Source organism: Musa acuminata, chromosome BXJ2-8 (assembly GCF_036884655.1).
Source record: "Musa acuminata AAA Group cultivar baxijiao chromosome BXJ2-8, Cavendish_Baxijiao_AAA, whole genome shotgun sequence".
Classification (NCBI taxonomy): Eukaryota; Viridiplantae; Streptophyta; class Magnoliopsida; order Zingiberales; family Musaceae; genus Musa; species Musa acuminata.
This window is the reverse complement of record NC_088345.1, coordinates 23483411-23502626: the sequence shown is the minus strand read 5'-3', so window position 1 is coordinate 23502626 and position 19216 is coordinate 23483411. Positions and strand designations below refer to the sequence as shown.

The following is a 19216-nucleotide window of genomic DNA, read 5'->3' as shown; positions in this document are numbered from 1 at the left end:
AGTATTATATTTTTAAAAAAACAAATTATAAATATTAATTAATCTTCCCGTTCAAAGTAAGATTAATAGTGAAAACACGTAAGGTGGATGTAGATCAAAAAAATCAAACCAAAATTAACTGGTATTTACATCCTTCCTCACTTACATAATTGAATTAGTTTTTGTATACTTGTTTATATTACATATTTGCTTCATTATACGATTTAGATTTTATCATGAACTCAATGTTGTATACATGCTAGTGGATGTGAGTATCATTTCAACAATTTTTTGTCAAGGTACTAAAATCCTTAGAAACATAAGCTGTATAGCTCGATTATGTCAACTCGATTATGTCAATGTACGGAATTTCTATTAATTTTTTGGTCAATGAGAGTGATAGGAGCTAAGTGATTCATGAGAAAATGAATTCATGACAAGATTAATCGATTGTGGATCGCCAATAGTTTCTCCCTTCCTGTTCACCATCCCCTGAAGTTGATGTGTACTCCGTGCATCTTAAAAACGTATGATATTTTGGGAGGATACTCTCACGGAGGTAAAGCCGAATAACAGTGTCCAACCTGGAAACTCAGGTTAGCAATAACCTACGGGTAGAAGAGGGTCCCAGATGACATCACTGTTGGGATTGAAAGAAGTAAATCAGATTATATTTCCGCAGGCCTGTCAGTGCCCAAGAGCCAGAGGAAGCTAGAGAAAGCGCAACGAAGGCCCAACATTCAGCCTCCTACAGCACTTCCAGCTATGCTTACTCATCAGTCCACCAACCAGCTCTACGGGACACAGCCGCAAACCCATAGCGGTTGCACGATGCTACCGCCGCCGCCTTACGGACGTCAGTAAGTTTTGAGCAATTGGAAGTGACCAAAACACCATTCCCTCCATCCTCGCGAGAAGTTCATCAGGGAATAATTCTCAAACGCAAATTCGCATGACTGGCAAAAAAAAAAGAATAAAGAAAATGTCTTATATAGTGGCATTACTCAAAAAAATATTTGCACAGAGGGAAGACTGGTGCTGTCTCACAAGCAGAAGGATACTCCTCGAAGCATTATGCTCGGTATACCTTAAGCGGTATAGTCACCATCGCCATCTGTGAACAGGGAACCCAAGTTTCAGTCGACAAACCAATGCAACCTTAATTATAATTAAAAGCTACACTCACCCATGGCCTTGGAGTTCTAAGATCAGATTTACGGTACAGTTTAGATAGCTGAGATTGGAAACTCACAGTAATCGAGACATGGAACTCAATAGAAAATGACCTGCATATAGATTTGCAAAACTACTTAAACATTTTACATGCATGGAAACTTCACATGGTAGCACCTAATTTCAATCTTAGTAATCTCTCCAAGGACTTTAGAGATTGCTGTTACTTTTCAAGCAAGATGATATCGTAGGGTGAAAACAGTAGGTCCCGACTTGGGAGCATATAGAAGCATGTATAGGTGTTACATTGATCTAAAGCAAAGAAACCAATGATGTTTGCTATTTAATGTATCAAACGGGAGTATAACTAAAACAAGTCAAAGTGATTACCCAGCAAACAAGGTGGGGCATACCAACAAACGGGGAAGTAGGACATAGATAGGCAAAGTTAGAGATCGACAAATATCTCCATCTGCTATCTGAGTAACAATGATGTTTGTCACTATAAAATATAGTTGATATAAGCACCCCATAACAGTGTGACATATCATACCTGAGTAGTCTGGATCACTGATGTGTCAGTGACAAACCTCTCCCCAGAGAGAATAGATTCAACACGAAGTAACTGTATATCAACAGAGTCTATAGGAACTGCAGATGCTTCAACGGTTAGGTCACCAGTAATAGGATCCTTCAGAGAACACTGGGTTAAAATTTTCCCTGTGACCCGAAAACAACCTGCTAAAGATGATTAGCCCATCATTATAGCTGATGTTGACCAAGGACTACCTTGAATAAATAACAAAGTTCTACTACGGGCATTTCGGATTCAATTACGTAACACCAAATTGCTATCAGCATGAACTTCAATCTAAAGACACCATGAAAATTGAAATGGACCTGTAAGCAGTTCAGGAAGCAATTGATGCTTTTGAGTGTCCTGTGTTATGTAAAAGCTAACAAATTCCAGCAACTGAGGTGACGTGATTAGATTGGCTGCAAATATCATTTAAAGAGTTATATCTATGCAATAAAAGACTTTGTTATAAAAGAACTGATTGAGAAATAAAACAAATTATAGGATATTTAGTCAATACCTTTATCATTTTCAACTATGAACTCCAATGCAGCAGATAAAGATTTATGTAGGTAACCTCTCATTACATCTGCTGTTATAAGATACTATTGAAAGAACAATTAGAAAATAACAATCTAATACATTGTATGAATATTAAATAAGAACCATTAGTTATCCTATATAAAAAAATGCAACCAGCAAATTGAAGTTATTATCATTTGCCATGCACAAAGTTCAAAAACATGGTCATTGTTCTCGAACATAAAGTCCTTGGTAGCACATATGCAGTGTGGCTGTAAACATGAGCACATATGCAACTTATGTAAAATACCATTGCCCATTACCATTACAGGTACATAATTCCTGGTATGATTATTGAAAGGGGAGGTTCTTTAGATATCAAAACTTTTGGAATGATTATGAGGATGTGACATCCATTGTTCAAAATTGTTGGTTTGATGTGGTTGACTTACATTCCTCTTTTGATTGTTTTCATCAAGATCTTAGAAGAGTTAGGAGGGAGTTATCCTTCTGAAATAAGCATAAAATAGGAAGGATTGAGGAAAATTTGTCTAATACTTATGATGAGATTTTGAGTTTGGAGAAAGATGTGGGGGAGCATAACTTGGAATTATCAGAAGAATATGAGACTTACAGCTGAGTTTGAGAACACATTTACATTTTTAATGTGCATTTGGAGAAGGGAACTTGAGTAAATGTGCAGTTGTGGGATGCTTTGTGTGTTTGATAAACAATAGATGAAAACTGTATCTTAAATGTGCATGGACACAAGTGTTGTTTGATAAAACTATGTTTCAAAAGTGCATTGAATGTTATGTGACAAATTTACCCTTCTAATATTTTGAATAATTATTCAAATATAAAATACATTTTTATTTAAATTAATATGTAAATAAATAAAATATAATCATATAAATAAATATAAATAATCTTTAAAAATAAATAAATAAAATTTCACCTTATAGAAGACATAAATAAGTTAGTTTCCCACTAAATCATATTAGTAAAATTGTGATTTTGGATAATATCATAAGGTACTTTGAAAATCTAAAATATTATATTAGTTTCCTGTCAATACTGAAATGTTAATGCTACCCTGAGGTAGCATCAATATTTGGGCATTTGCAATACAGCAACCAGGACAAATGCAACTTGAAAAAATTTTACTAAGCACCAAATCACATTTGAAATGTACATTGAGCCTTTAATGGACATTTCAAATGTTTTCTTAAAAGCACCTAACATGTCTTTACAATAAATATCAAGCTTCAACTAGGCAAATTAGTCTAAAATGGTGGGATAAGGCCAAGCCTGAGTGGCTTAATGAAGGGGATAAAAAAACCAAATATTACCATAACTTCGTAGTCATGAGAAGAAAACTCCTGATTACCAACCCTAAGGTTAACAACTGAGTTAGTGTCAGATTCAAACTCCATTAATAAGGCTTTTGTGGATTTTTATCAAACTTTATGGTGTGCTAAAGGTAGAAACAATTCATGTTTTTATTCTCGGCCTAACCTTTCTATCATTAATATTACTTCCAACAACCAGTTGATTAAACATTTCACGGTTTTCACCTATGAGGAGGTGTGGGCTTCTTTAAAATCTATGGGTTGGGGTGGTAAAAGCCCGGGCCCAAATGCTTTTACAGTTAAATTATTTAAAACCCATTGGGATAGAATCATTGAATCTTTTATAAATCATTTCCATAAATATGCTTATCTTCCTAATGAATGAGCTAAGACCTTTCATATTTTTATTCCCAAATGTGCCAATTCAAAAGAGATTAAAGATTATAGCCCCATTTCCCTATGTAATTTGGCTTATAGAATTCTTGCTAAAGTCTTAGCCAATCATATTAAACCTTTTCTGGATACTATTACATCTAAAGTGTAGCATGCTTTCATTATCTGGAGGTGTATACACGAAAGGTTCCTCGTGGCATAGAAAATTGCTCATGCCATGTATGAGTCGAGAGGAAAAAACCTTAACATCATCATCAAAATAGATCTTGAAAAGGTTTATGATAAGATCTGTTAGGATGTCATCATTAAATGTCTCAATTTGTATCATTTTCCTATAGTCTTCATTGATTGGATAATGGCATGTACCTCTTATAGTAGTTTTGCTTGCTTAATCAATGGCTCGCCATCTTCCTTTTTTAAAGTAGGAGAGGTCTTCGTCAAGGGAATATCCTTTTGTCATGCCTATTCATCGTGGTTGCACAATATTTATCTAATTTATCACATGAGGTTGTTGATCTTAATATGGTGTCTTCTTTCCACATCTTTATCAAATGAGGTTATTTATCACATGAGGTTATTTATCTAACTTATCAAAGGCTCTTTCAAATTATATCAGCTCATGTACGCTGATGATATCTCATGTATGCTAATGATATCTTGTTGTGTTTTAAGGAAAATAGAAAGTCATGTATGAATATTAGTAAAGTCTTTCATGAATTTGAGAGGATGACTAATCTTAAAATCAATGTCCAAAAATTTGAAATTAATTTTCCAAAGAATACTAGTAGAACTATTAAAAGAGAAATATGTCAAATTTTTAATATTCATGAAGGTAATTTTCCTTTTAAATATTTGGGTACTATGGTCTTCCCTAGAAAACTACCTCTTTCAGCTCATGAAGACATCGTTAATCAGGTCCGAGGTAAACTCATCAACTGGAACAGCAAGACCTTGTCTTAAGCGGGCAAAGTGACCCTCTATTAATGCTGTCATCATTGTTGTTCCAATACATTATGTGAGTGTCGTGTTGATGCCTTAAAGATTATTAATAAGATTAATCATATTGTGAGAGACTTTCTATGGGTGAAAGGGTGTAACAGTAGAGGCCTGCATCTTGTCACTTGGGATAAGATCACTTGTAGCAAGAGAGATGGGGGATTAGGAATCAAGGACCTCAACTAGACAAAGTTTGCACTTCAAAAAAGGAGGATTCAGAATATTTTTAAGTTGTGAGCCCAATGTTTGGACTAGTGTGGTCTTGGCTAAATATCAATTTTATTCTTTGTGGAACTTCCAATGGCCCAAAAGGACCAGTTGAAGTTGGAGGTTGTTCTTGAGAGCCATGGAGAGATTAAGAACAGGTTTTACTAAACTTGTTGGTGATAACAAATCTATTGATCCTTATCAGAATAGTTGGTTATTTGATATATTTTTTAAGTTAGCCCTTGTGATGACAAATGGATTTGAAAGGCTAATCCTAGAGGAGTGGTTTCTACTTATTCTGCTTACAGATTCTTCCTTGGAATTGATGCTAGTGAGATTTTGGATGGGGTTCTACAACCATTCGTAGGGTATTAATCTATTGTTGGAAATTAGTACATTGTTGCCTTCCTACTTCTCGACAATTGGCCAAGTAGGGTTTAAGATGTGCTTCTAACTGCTACTCATATGGGCTTGGATGGTGATTATATTGATCATTTATATTTTAGATGACCTGTTGTGATGCAGGTATGTGAACACTGTAAACATAAGTTAAATATATTTTTTTTTTTCAATAATTGGAGGGATGGTGTTGAATCTCAGATTTTGATGATGAAACTAATTGATTATGTTTAGATGTTTAATTACATTTTGAGTGATGCAGGTCTACTCGATCAGGATTAGACAATTGACGCAGGAGGAATTGACGTTGCGCCGGAGGAGATCACGTCAGGATATTGGATGCCAGAAGGCTTCGGACGTCGGGCATCGGGCCAAGGAGAGCGGAATTGCGCCAAGGATATCGGGGTTGCGGAGGTCAACCGCCGATTAAGCAACAAGCCGCAAAAGAGGACAATGCGCAGAAGAATCGGACGAAGCGCCAACCAATGACGTGCCGGGCAACAGAATGTCAATTTGCATTGTAATAATTGTCTAGATCGAAGTAGAGTTTTGGCTTGTGTGTGCCGGAGTCAAGCGTGAAGGATTCGTTGGGAGATCGAGAGTTCGACGGAAGTCCGAAGATTCGTCGGGAATGCTGTCGGAACTAGCCGAGAATGAGTAGGGAGCTTGCCGAAGGGTTTTTCGGAAGCTCGCCGGAAGGTTCGTGGGAAGTTCGCGGAGCTCGCCGAGAAAGATCGGAGCTTGCCAAAGAAGCTCATTGGAACTCGCCAAGATCAAATCGTGAAGTCTAGGAGCTTGCCGGGAGTCCGCAGAATGGTTTCCGAGAGTTTATCAGAAGACCGCCGGAAGTTCGCTGGAAGCTCGCCGGAAGAAGTCTTGACTTGCGGACTTTGTAATAGCTTAGGAAATGTCTTTAAATTCATAGTTAGCACGTTAATTAAGGTTAGGATTAGGTGTTAATCCTATAACCCAAGTAGGGGCCAATTAGGCCGGAGTTCGGATTGGTTTGGGCCAAGTTTGGAGCCCAACCAGTGAGCTAAAATAGTGTAGGCGGTGGCACCGCCCAAAACCCGAGAACTGAGCGGTGGCACAGCTTGACTGAGCGGTGGCACCGCCCAGCACCCGAGAGGTCCGACGGTGGCACCGCTGGACTGGGCAGTGGCACCGCCAGTACACTGTCAGTGTCAGACACTAACAAGCGGTGGCACCGCTAGCCTCAGAAACCCAAGAGAATTCAAAATTTAGAGAATTCTCAGCTGAGATTACAACCTTTAAGAAGCAAAAGATTGAGATAAAAATCTTAGCAAAGTCTTTAGCAAGTTTTTGTTTTCAATAGCTTGAGTGTTCACTTCCCTCTTTCTCTTTGAAAATTTGTAAGAGTGTGAACCACTTGTAAAAGGTTGTAAGAGGGGTATTTGTCCTTCCCCTTCAAAGTGATTTGCTAGTGGAAGTTGGGAGCCTCATTGGAGAAGGCTTCGCAAGTGGATGTAGGTCATTTTGACCGAACCACTTTAAATTGGTGCGTTCCTTGAATGTGTGAGTTCTTATTTTCCTGAAATTGTTATTTACACTACTGCTAGTTTTCGGTTTTCATCTACTCAAGTTACTATCGAAACGAAATCTCCTCGTATTTACGAATTCAGTTTTAAACTTGCGAGTTTTAATCCGCTGCACTAATTCACCCCTCCCTCTTAGTGCCGCTCCGATCCTAACAGATGGCACTTGGTTCAGGGTAGGAGATGAGAATCAATCTGATTTTATCTTGAGAGCCCGTCATTGCAGACATTTTCTGATTACTATGGAAGGCTCAAAATGATGCCATGTTCGATGGGATTAAACCAAATCCTTATATGATGTTTTAAAAACCTGCCATGTTGCTTTTATATTGCCATTGCAGCTTAGAGTCTGAGGGGTCTAACGGGAGTACTTGTAAGATTGTCACTTGGAACAAACCTAATCTTAAATTGGTATAAGTTGAACACTGATGGTTCTGGTAATTTGTTGCCCAAGGGTGGAATTGGTTTTATCTTACGGAACCGTGATGGGACTGCTGTGTTTGCAGGAAATGGATGCAAGGGACAAACAATTCTGTTCAACAACACTGTTATTGTCAGGCAAGCACTATTGGCAGCAAAGGCAAGGGGAATTAGAAAGATCCATAGTCAAACAGATGCTGAGGTCCTCATTTATATATATTGAAGAACAAAGTGGAGACTCCATGGACTACTTCCATGGTTGTGCGTGATATTAATATTTTATCCAATGGTTTGAAGGAGGTAAAAATCTTCCATGTGTTCAAGGAGGGTAATTGCCCGACGAATTGGCTTGCCAATTCGGCTAGGATGAGTGGATGTCATAATTCTTGGACTGGGGAATTTCCCTAATGCACTAGGTGTGTTGATATCCTTTGATAGAAGAGGGGATGGTTGTACTCGTTTGAGATAAAAATAATAATTTTTGTTTGGAAATATAGATGAATTCCTGAAAAAGCCTCTTTTTTGGTTTCTCCCAAGGGGTGCCCCTTTTTCACATTTCCCAAAGGTGCCCCCACCTTTTCATAATCCCGAAATACCCCTAACATGACAACAGCAGCTCCCATCTTTTTTTGGCGGACTAGTCCATAGAGTGATCTGGTCCATCGAATTTGGACAGATCCAATTCCTCAGTTGTAGTGTTTTTTAATAGACCTACCCTGTTTTCCAAAACATAAGCCTACTCAAAAATACAGTAATTGACATGGAAGTCTCCGTTTGTTTTTATTCCTAAACCAATAAGGATATGGTAAGTCTATTCAAAACTATTATTATTGACATAGAAGTCTCCTTGTTTGGTGTTCTTATTGCTAAACAAATAAGAATAATCATTTGAAACTCTATTTTTGTATATAAGTTGGTTTCTATTAGGTTTTGAGTCAATTTGCCTCAGTTAGAGTGTTTTATAATAGACTTGCATTGTTTTGGTGAAGATGCTAAAAACATTGTAAATCAATTCAAAAACACTATAATTGGCAGTGTAAGCCTTTCTACAATCTGCACCTTAAAAGTCTCCAAAAATTCAAGTGCAGCCCTCAAAAATCTGTTCCGTTCCTTGAGCGATCATCATTGCATCTAAATAATGTATCCCACTTTTGACTGATTCGATAAGGAAGTCCATCGACCAAACAATCCTTACAAAGTTATCTTGTTACAGTCCTACTACCTTGTCTTGGTACATGGTGTCCACTATGTTCTCCAATGCCTTGATTCCTTTTCTTGACCATGACTCATACTAGAGATCAAGGGATTGATGATTGTATGAAAGTTTCACCTTTACGATACCATGTGCTCCCTTGTGCCTATGGCTCTATTATCCACCCATGCCTCTATGAGACTATGTAGCTCCCATATCTTCTCTTTGTGATCTACCACAATAACATCATAACACTCCCTCCAAGTCCATCTCACATTCTAATTGTTACTTGATTTTGCATAGTCAAGTCGTTCTAGACTTATCATCGCTTCTACACCCCTTTCTGCTAGTTATAAGTGCTTTGCAAATCAATCACATGAGTGATGACACGTGTGCATGACACAAACTCTTTTTGCTTATTATATTATTTGGCATTTTATCACTTTATATTGCTTATTGCATGAATATATATTATGATGTCCATGGATCTGTGCAATGGAAATCAGATTGTAATGATATCACGATAATGAGACCGATTCGCCTTTAAACACATACCCTAAATAATCTTGATCAGAGGCTACTCAAGAGGGACATCGAGATAACCGGACAGACTGGTGTACTAAATACCCGTTCATATGATAGAGGCAACTGGTCTCATAGCTACTCGTGTGGGAACACTAGGTTTACAATGCAGGTGCTCATTGGAGAATGAGTTCACTGATTGTTCCACTCACGGAATGTTAGATGGTTGATGATGCCTTATTATATCAGACAGCGATTCCGTAGTCCCATTGGTCTATCCGGTCCTTAGACTTAAGATACCAAGAATGTCCTGTATGAGTACTCCACTCTTTAATACCGGACTTATAAACCTAGAAGTTCCAGATCTAGCACAGCCGATCATCAATAGAGGTAGCCAACCTTACGAGGGATATTGAGTGTCGATAGAGGATCATCCGCTCTCGGTGTCATGAGAGGAACATCTTATATGTTCTTACTCAGACAAATCCTTGGCCAGGATCATTCGGATTGAGAGAGAAAGAGTTCTCCGGGTGAATCAGATTAGAATGAGACTCGAGTAGAAACCGTATAGGCCTGACAACACCATGCCCAGTTTACGGTGTCTGGGGTATTAGATGGATGTGAGACTATAGATACACGGTAACTAAGGACAAACAAGTCCAATGGATTGGATTCTCCTATATTGTTTGCGGATTGCGGCGTAGTGGCCTAGTAAGTCCGTAATCGATGAGTCGGATGAATTATTATAGAGATAATAATTCACTCAATCAAAAGGAGTTCTGATAGGTATGACTCACGGCCAGCTCGATATTGGGCCTAGAGGGTCACATACATATGGTAGGTATTGCAACGAGTAGAGGTTTAGATATGAGATATCTGTTGGAACCCCTATCTTATTAGATATCCAATAAGCCCTTGAATTATTGGATCCTATGGATGAGATCCAATAAGAGCCAATAAGAGATTATTGGGTAAAAACCCACTAATCTAAGAGGCTTGGATAGTTGGATGGAGATCTAGTACCCAATATGGTAGAATCCATTAGGGTTAAGTTAATAGGGGACTCTATAAATAGGAGGGAACCAAAGGGCCATGAGCTTGGTTCTTTTTGGCTGTCACCACCTATTCTCCTCTCTCTCTCTCTCTCTCGTCCTTATACTACAACTCTCATTTGGGGCATGTGGGCAACAAAAAGGGGCAACATTTTCTTTATTGCGTGGTACGCGTGAGGAAGAGATTTGGGCAGCGATTTGAGGAGCATCTTCGTAGCCCTCGCTAGAGAGGACAATTAACCTCCTTCATCCTCTCCCATAGATTTGCAGGTTTTCAGGGATATACGATCTCCTTAGGTAACACATCTTTCTTATACATGTAGTTTTTCGGTTTTGCGATTTTTACGCACTAATCTTTGCACGATTATGAAACCTTATTTTTCTACGAGAATTCTAGGATTTTGTTTTTTGTTCTTCCGCTGCACATGTAATGTCACCCTAGATTTCCTAACAGTGATATCAGAGCCAGATTGCTCATGCAAAAGATTGGTTTTTAAACTACATGAGATGTTTTCAATTGTGTTGAAATTGTTTTACGTGTTGCTGCGATTTTTTTTGTCGTAGATTACAGATCTATGCTGCAACTTTTTCTCTGTTATAAAGTGTTTTACAAAGGGCTTTTGATGTCAAATATGTTAGCACAAAAAAGGAAGAAAGGGCAACAACTGTTGCTGCCCCTTTGTATTGGCCGAAGGCTGCTCGCAGCCTTGGCTGAGAGCTCCAATCTGCTGCTCTCGGCATGGCCAAAAGTAGCAGGAACAAGAGCAGCAAGGCTGCTCTCAACCTGCTGCATGGCAGCCCCTGTAGTCAGGTTTCCTAGCTGCAAGGGACACCATAGGCGGCTAGGGTTTCCAAGCCGCCCAAGTGCCCTTGGTGGCCAGGACTCTTGGCTGCATTGTCATGGACAAAACTGTAAACAGGGTGTTTAATATAATGCTCATGTATGTCCATGTCTTTTGTTTTATTCATGCTTTGCACAGCATATAGAGGGACGGTTGAAGGCTTAACAACCCCAATTTAGTTGAGTTTAGTGGCCATTTTAGACTTGTAAATAAAGGTTGTGTCATGTGGACACTTGTTGGAGATATCTGTCTGTAGTGGATCATTTGAACCCTTTGTTGTGCGACCGTTCAAAGCTTGTGAAGTCTGGTTGTAATTTGCATTGGTTATAAAGTGTTTCCTGAAATAATTGCTTGTGGATCCCGAGTGAGACGTTTTCTCTAACCCGTTTTCTTTTATGTAGGTCCTAAGGGACCATAGGAGGTTTCAGGGCGGTTGACCTTTGCGGACAAACATGCAAAGGTGTCGCATAACTTAGGCAAAACCAGCTAAGTCTGTAACAGATGGTATCAAAGCAGGACAAGCACTCATAAAAACACTTGGTATGCAAACGTGGGGGACCTAGCGGGACTACGTTGAGGGCAGCCAGCATGCGCGACCATTTGGGGGGGGGAAACGAGCATGGAGATATAGGGAAAAGGAGTCGCTCAAAAGAGCGAGCATCTGAGATTAGCATTCAGAGGAATGACCAACCCTTCGCGCAAGAGGCACCACGAGGAAAAGCAAGCTGGGAAGAATGCATAGCACACAAAGGTTGGGATGGCTGAGTTTGTGCTACGGCTCAACGGCAACCATACTTGATGGTGCTCAAGGCAAGCGAGGCGCTTGGTAAAAGAATGAGACCATATAAGGTGGAATAGGTTGTTTAGCGACAAAAAGAGTTATGCAAAGCTCACAGAGGTGAGGGGAATTACTAACTCGAAAAATTCAGTACTCATGCAAAGGCTTGTATGCGAACGATGGAGTGTTCGTGGCCATCCCAAGGTAACCGAAACTCGATATCATGGAGCATTGAAACTTTCTCTTCAACATGAGAAGGATACGTCCGTAGGAGGCTGAAGTGTGCCGTGAGTTCAACATGTTGCTAGGCCTTGAGGGGTGCAGCGGGGGGCTGTATTGACATAGAGTCGCAATATAGCAAGTGCGTTTGGGGGAGGCAAAACAATAGATAGCTTGTTCAGCAAGGAGGAGTAGTCCAAGGGGATGGTGGTCTTCGAAACTTTCAAAGAGAAGGAAGTAAAGAGAGAAGTTGCTCCAACGGGACAGATATCCAGGAGGGATAAATCCCGGCTCTCTAGAGGGAGAACCATGTGCAACGGACCGCAGATATTGAGGAGTACCTCAAAAACAACTTCACAAAGCTCAACGGACCGAGCGAGCTGTCACGAACGGTCGTCACGCACTCGCAACAACTTCGTTCAACGAGTCGTTCGTCGCTTTTGCATGCTTGTACAGAGACATGGCAGCCTGTTTTGTTTTGGTTTGGTGTTTTGCTTGTAAAAATACATATTCGAATAGTTATAGCGCTACAGTGCGACCGCTCACCTCGCCGAGCCAAAAAGCCCCACAATGGCTCCGCTTTTGCGTGTCGCAGGCTGTTTTCTGCAGCCCGCTGCAGCGCCCAAAATGTCGGCCATCTCAGCACCCTAGAACCCCCAAGGTGGCACAAGGCTGGATGGGGCTTCGGTATATTGTCGGACGTTGAAAAATCTTCACAAGTTCGCACGTTAACTTGACGGGAACTTGCCTTCGTGCTCGGCACCCGGTGAGCAATTGTTTGTGGACTTACAACTGTTCATTCTACCTTCTAAAGTCCTTGTTTTCTCCTTTCTCTCTTTTCTCCCTTGCACTCAAGGTGCTTGCTAAATTGCTTGTAAAGCTTCCCTCTTCGTGAGACATGTGCACAAACTCTATAAGCCTTTGCACAAACTCTTTTAATCATAGATCAACAAATCTAGACATGTGCGAACTCATCCTTTGTTGATCAACCAAGATATCCCAATGGATTGGGGACTGAACACTCCAATTTTGGACAGTTTTTCCTTCACACATGACAACCACATGCAAGCTGCAATTACAAACTAGAAACGACTAAAATGAGGCTGCCAAGCCTATGCAACCCCTTACATGCTGCCTATGGTATGAACAATTCTAAAAGCATGAACATTACATCGAACACCTTCGCTGCAAATAGAATGCGCGTGCTTGATGTTTGTCATTGTACTGTGAAAAAGTCTGATGCTTTTCATTCCTACGCTTGCTTCTACAGAATGCACATGCTTAAAATGAAACCTAGTCTACCCTAAATTCCCATTGATGGAAGTCTCCATAATGGATGCATGTAGGATAACTTTGCCAAGGAAAAGGCTCCTTCCCTTCCACTGCATAGTTGCACTATCAGGTACTACGGACCCTTCATCCCACGTATCTAACGAGCTCGCTGTGAAGTTATGTTCAATGGTGTGGCTGCCTGCTTCCAAAGGCCATTGCATTTGGGGTTTAATCGAGTGAAAGGGAGGACTAAACTTCATTTCTGTTGCCAGTTCAATCAGTGTTAATCACAGGTACAATTGGTTGCAGTTGTCTCTTCCTTTGTTCAGTAGTGAGGGAAACAAGCCTTGCATTACTTCTTAGCTGGCTCATTGGTGCCGTAAGAGAGATCCCTTTAATATGACATTCTATGGGCATTTGTTTCTATCAGCTATACAGGCATTTTAGTTTAGTCAAGCCAACAGGTCACACGACAGAAAAACACCCAACATCAAGAAGCACACTCCATGTGAAATAGGAAAATCTTTACTTGCTGTTGGGATAGGAATGAGAAGTATAAAAATAGCTGATTTACGTCCAATTTACTGAGCTAGTCAGCATATGTAGCATGTTTAACATAGCAGATTTACATGCAGGTTAAGCAATCATTTTAAACTAAGTACCTGGATGCTAATATTTCCACCATGAAACGTCTCATAGAATGTTGCAATAGTATCATTCTCCTGAGGACTCAGAGTGAATGAAAATGGTGTCTAGAAACAATATAAGACAGCATTAGCTTCACAGATGTTAACAACAGGCATAAAGCATTTTGCAGTAATTGGAACAAAATGTTTTTTTTAGTGTTGAAGGAATTCTGCATATATTTCTGTTTGTTATTGTAATAATCAATTTTTGGACCTAGTTCATGCTCATAGTGGTAATGTCAATATGAAAAATCTTAGTAGCTACCTATCTATGAAACTGAAAATGAAACATCATTACAAAGTGGACATTTTAAAAAATTGGACTAGCATCAAATCTTCTTGTTTTGCCTACTTTAAGTAAGCCTGTAAACAATTTTTTTTATTTTCTCTCAGGTTCACAAATTATATGTTGATATACTTTTAACCAAAGATTGAAATATCATACCATACCGGAATTTCGAGATTCGCTTAGTATAGTACCGTACTATATACCGAGCGGTATACCGTTTGGTATATATATATATAAAATCTTTTATTTATATATATTTATTTTTTTTTATATATAAGTTTAGAAAAAATGTGCGACATCGCCTCTCTTCTCCCCACACGAGGCGATGTCGTCGAGGCGACGTCAGATTTTTTTTTTTTTACTTATATATATATATATATATATATATATATATATGCATACATATACATATACATATATATGTATATGTATAAGTATACATATGCATATATATGTATACGTATACATATATGTGTATATGTGTACATATACACATATATGTATATGTAAACATATATACATATATACATATATACATATATACATATAAATGTATATGTATACATATACATATATAAATATATATATGTATACATATACATATATATAAATATATATGTATACATATACATATATATAAATATATATGTATACATATATATATATATATATAATAAAAATATCTGATGTCGCCTCGTTTTTCTACGACATCGCCCCGCGTGGGGAGAAGAGAGGCGACGTCCCATATATATATATATATATATATATATATATATATATATATATATATACGGAGCAGTATTATTCGAAATTGAATACCTTGATTTTAGCAATATCTAAAAAAGGGTCTTTGAAAATGAATTTATGAAGTTGAGCCAAGTATTAATACAAATTTCAAAGAAATCTAGAACCATTCTACATGACATGACCAAACAGCATGACTAAGAAAAACCTTAAAGAAGGCAATAATGAACTTTGCCCACAAATGATAGAAAGCTACTATTCTTGTCTTTCCTCACAGAAGTGCCAGGAATATAACACGATTAACCCATATTTGCTCTATTTTATCACATGTGTGTGAATACAGCAATGAACCACAAATCACAACTATTTGGAGTTGACTACATGGATCATTTCCTGTCATTGAACTCTATAAGTAGCTATGTCAGTAATCAAAGTAAGAGGCCATGAAATCCATACTTATGTGCACAAATAAAACCTTCTTAAGTATTCTACATCTTCTAGCACCAAAAACCTTAATTGGCTCACCTTATTACACAAATGCATATATAGGTATTCTCTAGACAAGAATATAAACATATCTTAAAGAATGTATATGTATATTAAAGTGCACACCTTATTACATCAATGCATATAAATCATCTTAAAGTGCACCCCTCATGTTGTCAATGACCAAAATATCCTTGATTGTTCTAGAATATATACATTCCTGGTCCTATCGCTTCTACCTACCAAAAAAAGCCACAACATTTTTTATATGCTCTTTCATAAAAGCTTAATGTTCTCTTAAACTATAATAGGCCCTACAACTATCTAATAAAAATTACATTTAATGCTAACGGATGCACAATAGTCACACAATACTCTTGCTTTAGACCTCTAAGAAATGCTTTTATCAATATTCTCCTCTTGTTAAGCAATTGATCAAAGATATTGATTTCTTTATCTTTTAAGGACTTGTTTTCCGCCTTTGTTAACTGCTAAAATAATTGATTTTTTATTCTAAATAGCATACACCAAATGTAATGGATACCTTCTGAAAAACAAGAGCTTGTTTTTTCACAGTACTAACTAGAGATTTGTTCAGCACTTTTTTAGCAATGTACTTTCAGTACTCCTTGAGGATATCAAAATGAAACATATATTACAAGAAAGCAGTAGTTTCATCCCTTTTGTCTCAATTTGTATATCCGAAAAAAAATTTACGCACTATTTAGCGTTTTCCATCCCATTGCCAACAAGATTAATTAAGAACTGTTATATGCAAGAGAATTATTGTGTCATTCTTGTACTACTATTCTACTACAATACCTCTTGAACTTTCACAACACATGTAACCTACGTTCTCGAAATGATAGTCTTAATATGTAACCATAATTTTAAGTAAACTGATTAGTTCTTTTCTTGCATCTTCAAATGTGAAAACCCAAAAGCTGCACATTGCAAACCCATCAAGATGTGAATAATTACTGAACAATATTTTTATGCCAGATATTATATAGAAGTAGAAAGAGGGAAACAAATAGATTTTTCAAAGTTTACTATTTCTTTTACATTAGCAAGGTAGATAAAAGTCTTCTGCACCACAGACTTATGATATCCAAACAGAGTAAACCAACTAAATGTTCAAACATCAAGGACCCCCACTGTTAAATTATTTACTCTAAATACAAGCTAAATATAATAAAAAGATACTTGCCCTGTGCAACCAAGATGGAATGCAAAATAAGAATGCAAAACTAAGAAAATTTAAATCTGAGTACAGGAATGATGCAATCAATTCCCCTTATACAGTAGAATTTTAAATGTTTTGCATCCTTCAAATCAACTATGAACAGAAGAGTTATGTGATGGAAATACTACATCAGCATCAATCGGGGAAATAAAATTAAGATTGGATCACCTACATGTATATATGAGATGGAATTGGTTGAATTTTGGAAGAACACATGCATGCATGATAGATCAAGAAAACATAAGGGAAAATAAGAATGTGCAAGTACCAAAAGGAATTACTTGTTCTAAATTAAATTCCCATGCACCCAAGTTTATAATATATCACATCGCACTTACTCACCTCTATTTTACCTGGACCTAACTTTCCAGCAGATGCAACCTGCAAGCTCTTTTTCCTGTCCATCAAATCAAACTATTGGAATCGGAGCAAGAAATTGACCATTGCAATGTCTTCAATAGCATGCTTGTATCCATATTTTCTTATGTGTGAGATAAATCACATTGACGGAACTCAGAAATGGAAGACACAAGAGCATAATTAATTTTCGTGCATTACCACAAAAGAAAAGAAAACTTATTGACTGTTAACAGCAAGGATTAAACGAATCTTTGGAAACAACGACGTAAACTTTCAGACCATTCAAAATTGTGTTACAATTAGTTGACTACTGGTCATGACAACAAAGGAAAAAGAAAACGAACTATGGAATAACCTCTCCGAGTTTGAAAGCAGAATTATATTAATAGTTGAAGATGTCCATGTATTTTAGGCTTGTATCGAGGACAAGAACACAGAAAAGAACACCACGAAGTCAGGAGCCAAAACAAACGACCTCAAACAGATGCCCGCTTGTAGGAAGTGATAATGTTGACCCGTCGGAAACATCGTCTCAAAAACATGGCGAAGCCAGAAAGATTCGCGTACATAGACGTAAGACAGGGGCTTACAAGATGCGTATAGGCTTGACCACGCCGTACAAGGAATCGATCACCCCCGTCACGCCCGCTCGGATCTTTCCTTTAGAAAACGAAAGAGATTAGTGACTCCCAACACAGCCCAAGAACAAGAGAGAAGGCTTTCTTTGTCCTTTGGTGTGCGTGTACCTGAAGGTTGACGGTTCCGGTGGCGGTGATGACGATCTTTTGGTAGGAGATGGGGCTGGTGAGCACCGTTACGATCTTTCCTTCGATGGATTCCTGGAGAAGGCCACAAAAAGAGAGACAGGAAGGAAGACGAGTTATGGATCAAGAAGAGGAGAGAGAGGCAGGAGGAGGAAAGCTGAGGGTGCGGTGCGTACGCCGAGGCGGTAGACGCGGCTCGGACGGGAAAGACTCAGCTCGATCTTTGACATCGGCGTTGCGTTGGGTTCGTGAAACAAGGGAAAAGGGGCGAGAAGGGGGATCGGGCGACGCGGTCATCGGATCTTGAACCCCCACCAACTGCAAAACTACATCCTTTATATAATACCATAATTTGTATAGTTAAGCAACTTTAGATAAGCCACTTCAAAACTGCATGATGCAAGTTTATTCTACGAAAAATAAAATAAAATAAAATATTCGGATGAAAAAACAACAACATGATCCATTATCCTTATATATTTATATATCCTTTTATTTTAATATCTCACTTATACGTTGAGAAAAAAATATGTGACATGGTCTTATTACCCCTTTCAAAATTTTTCGATAGCAAATACTTAAGAACAACAAAACAATGCAGATGACATTTTATTGTGTTTAAGAGTAAATAAAAATTTCTGTAATAATATCAGGCAAAATTTTTCTGTAATAAAAGCCTCTTTAATTAAAAAAATTAATCTTGGTAAATTTACCCCTTTTTTTTCTCCTAGGAATGCGAAACTAAAAGATTGAGATGTTCTCTCTTTAAGATTAATGAAAGAACTTTTCCCTTTTACATACCTAGTAACTCCTCTGCTGCTTATTATAAATATCATCCAGCAAATCCAGCACAAGCTCAGTAGTTGGTCCAGGTCTTTTCATTCACAAGTTGGTAGGACTCTTTTGATTAACTCCATTATAGATTCTTTGCAAATTCACACCCTATTCGTGAGATAGATGTCTTTACATTTACTCAACAAAAATAAACGATTTATTAAAAACTTGTTGTGGCAAAAAATTCACTAAGAAAAAGTCAGGAAATTGTTACGCTCCTAAACAATCTTTGGGGCTTGGGGTTGCAGACCTTTTATCTCTCCAAATATGTCCTCGTTTGTGAAGGAGAACCAGTTCGTACCATAAAACTGAAGAGACCCTGTGGTGTAGGGCGGTGCAGGCTAAGCATGATAGTA

The 19216-nt window shown here is 38.1% G+C and overlaps 1 protein-coding gene across 3 annotated transcripts; it reads right to left on the bottom strand.

Annotated features, from left to right (window-relative positions):
- Positions 1-496: 496 nt before the first annotated feature.
- Positions 497-18359, bottom strand: LOC103973320 (uncharacterized). Of its 3 annotated transcripts, none has more exons than XM_065121249.1 (12): positions 18203-18359; positions 18009-18101; positions 17853-17922; positions 17245-17299; positions 14114-14203; positions 2250-2334; positions 2053-2148; positions 1706-1890; positions 1543-1631; positions 1166-1265; positions 1027-1093; positions 497-935 (listed from the first exon to the last, which is right to left on the bottom strand). In XM_065121249.1, exons 1-11 carry the CDS (start codon positions 18321-18323, stop codon positions 1052-1054), a joined length of 1026 nt encoding a protein of 341 aa, XP_064977321.1. In that variant the 5' UTR covers positions 18324-18359; the 3' UTR covers positions 497-935; positions 1027-1051. The 3 variants fall into 3 exon arrangements, 2 of the variants coding, with proteins under 2 accessions (XP_064977321.1, XP_009386125.2); XM_009387850.3 differs by having other exon boundaries at positions 17853-17917; XR_010489374.1 differs by lacking the exon at positions 1166-1265.
- Positions 18360-19216: the final 857 nt, after the last annotated feature.

Bases quoted from the DNA above. Each gene is read 5' to 3' on its own strand.
- LOC103973320 (XM_065121249.1), bottom strand. From the start codon at position 18,323: ATGACCGCGTCGCCCGATCCCCCTTCTCGCCCCTTTTCCCTTGTTTCA. The intron at 17,300-17,852 runs GTAAGCCCCTGT...TTTGATGGACAG, and splicing joins GTCAAGCCTATACGCATCTT to GAAAAAGAGCTTGCAGGTTG. The intron at 2,149-2,249 runs GTATTGACTAAA...TGATATTTGCAG, and splicing joins CATAGTTGAAAATGATAAAG to CCAATCTAATCACGTCACCT.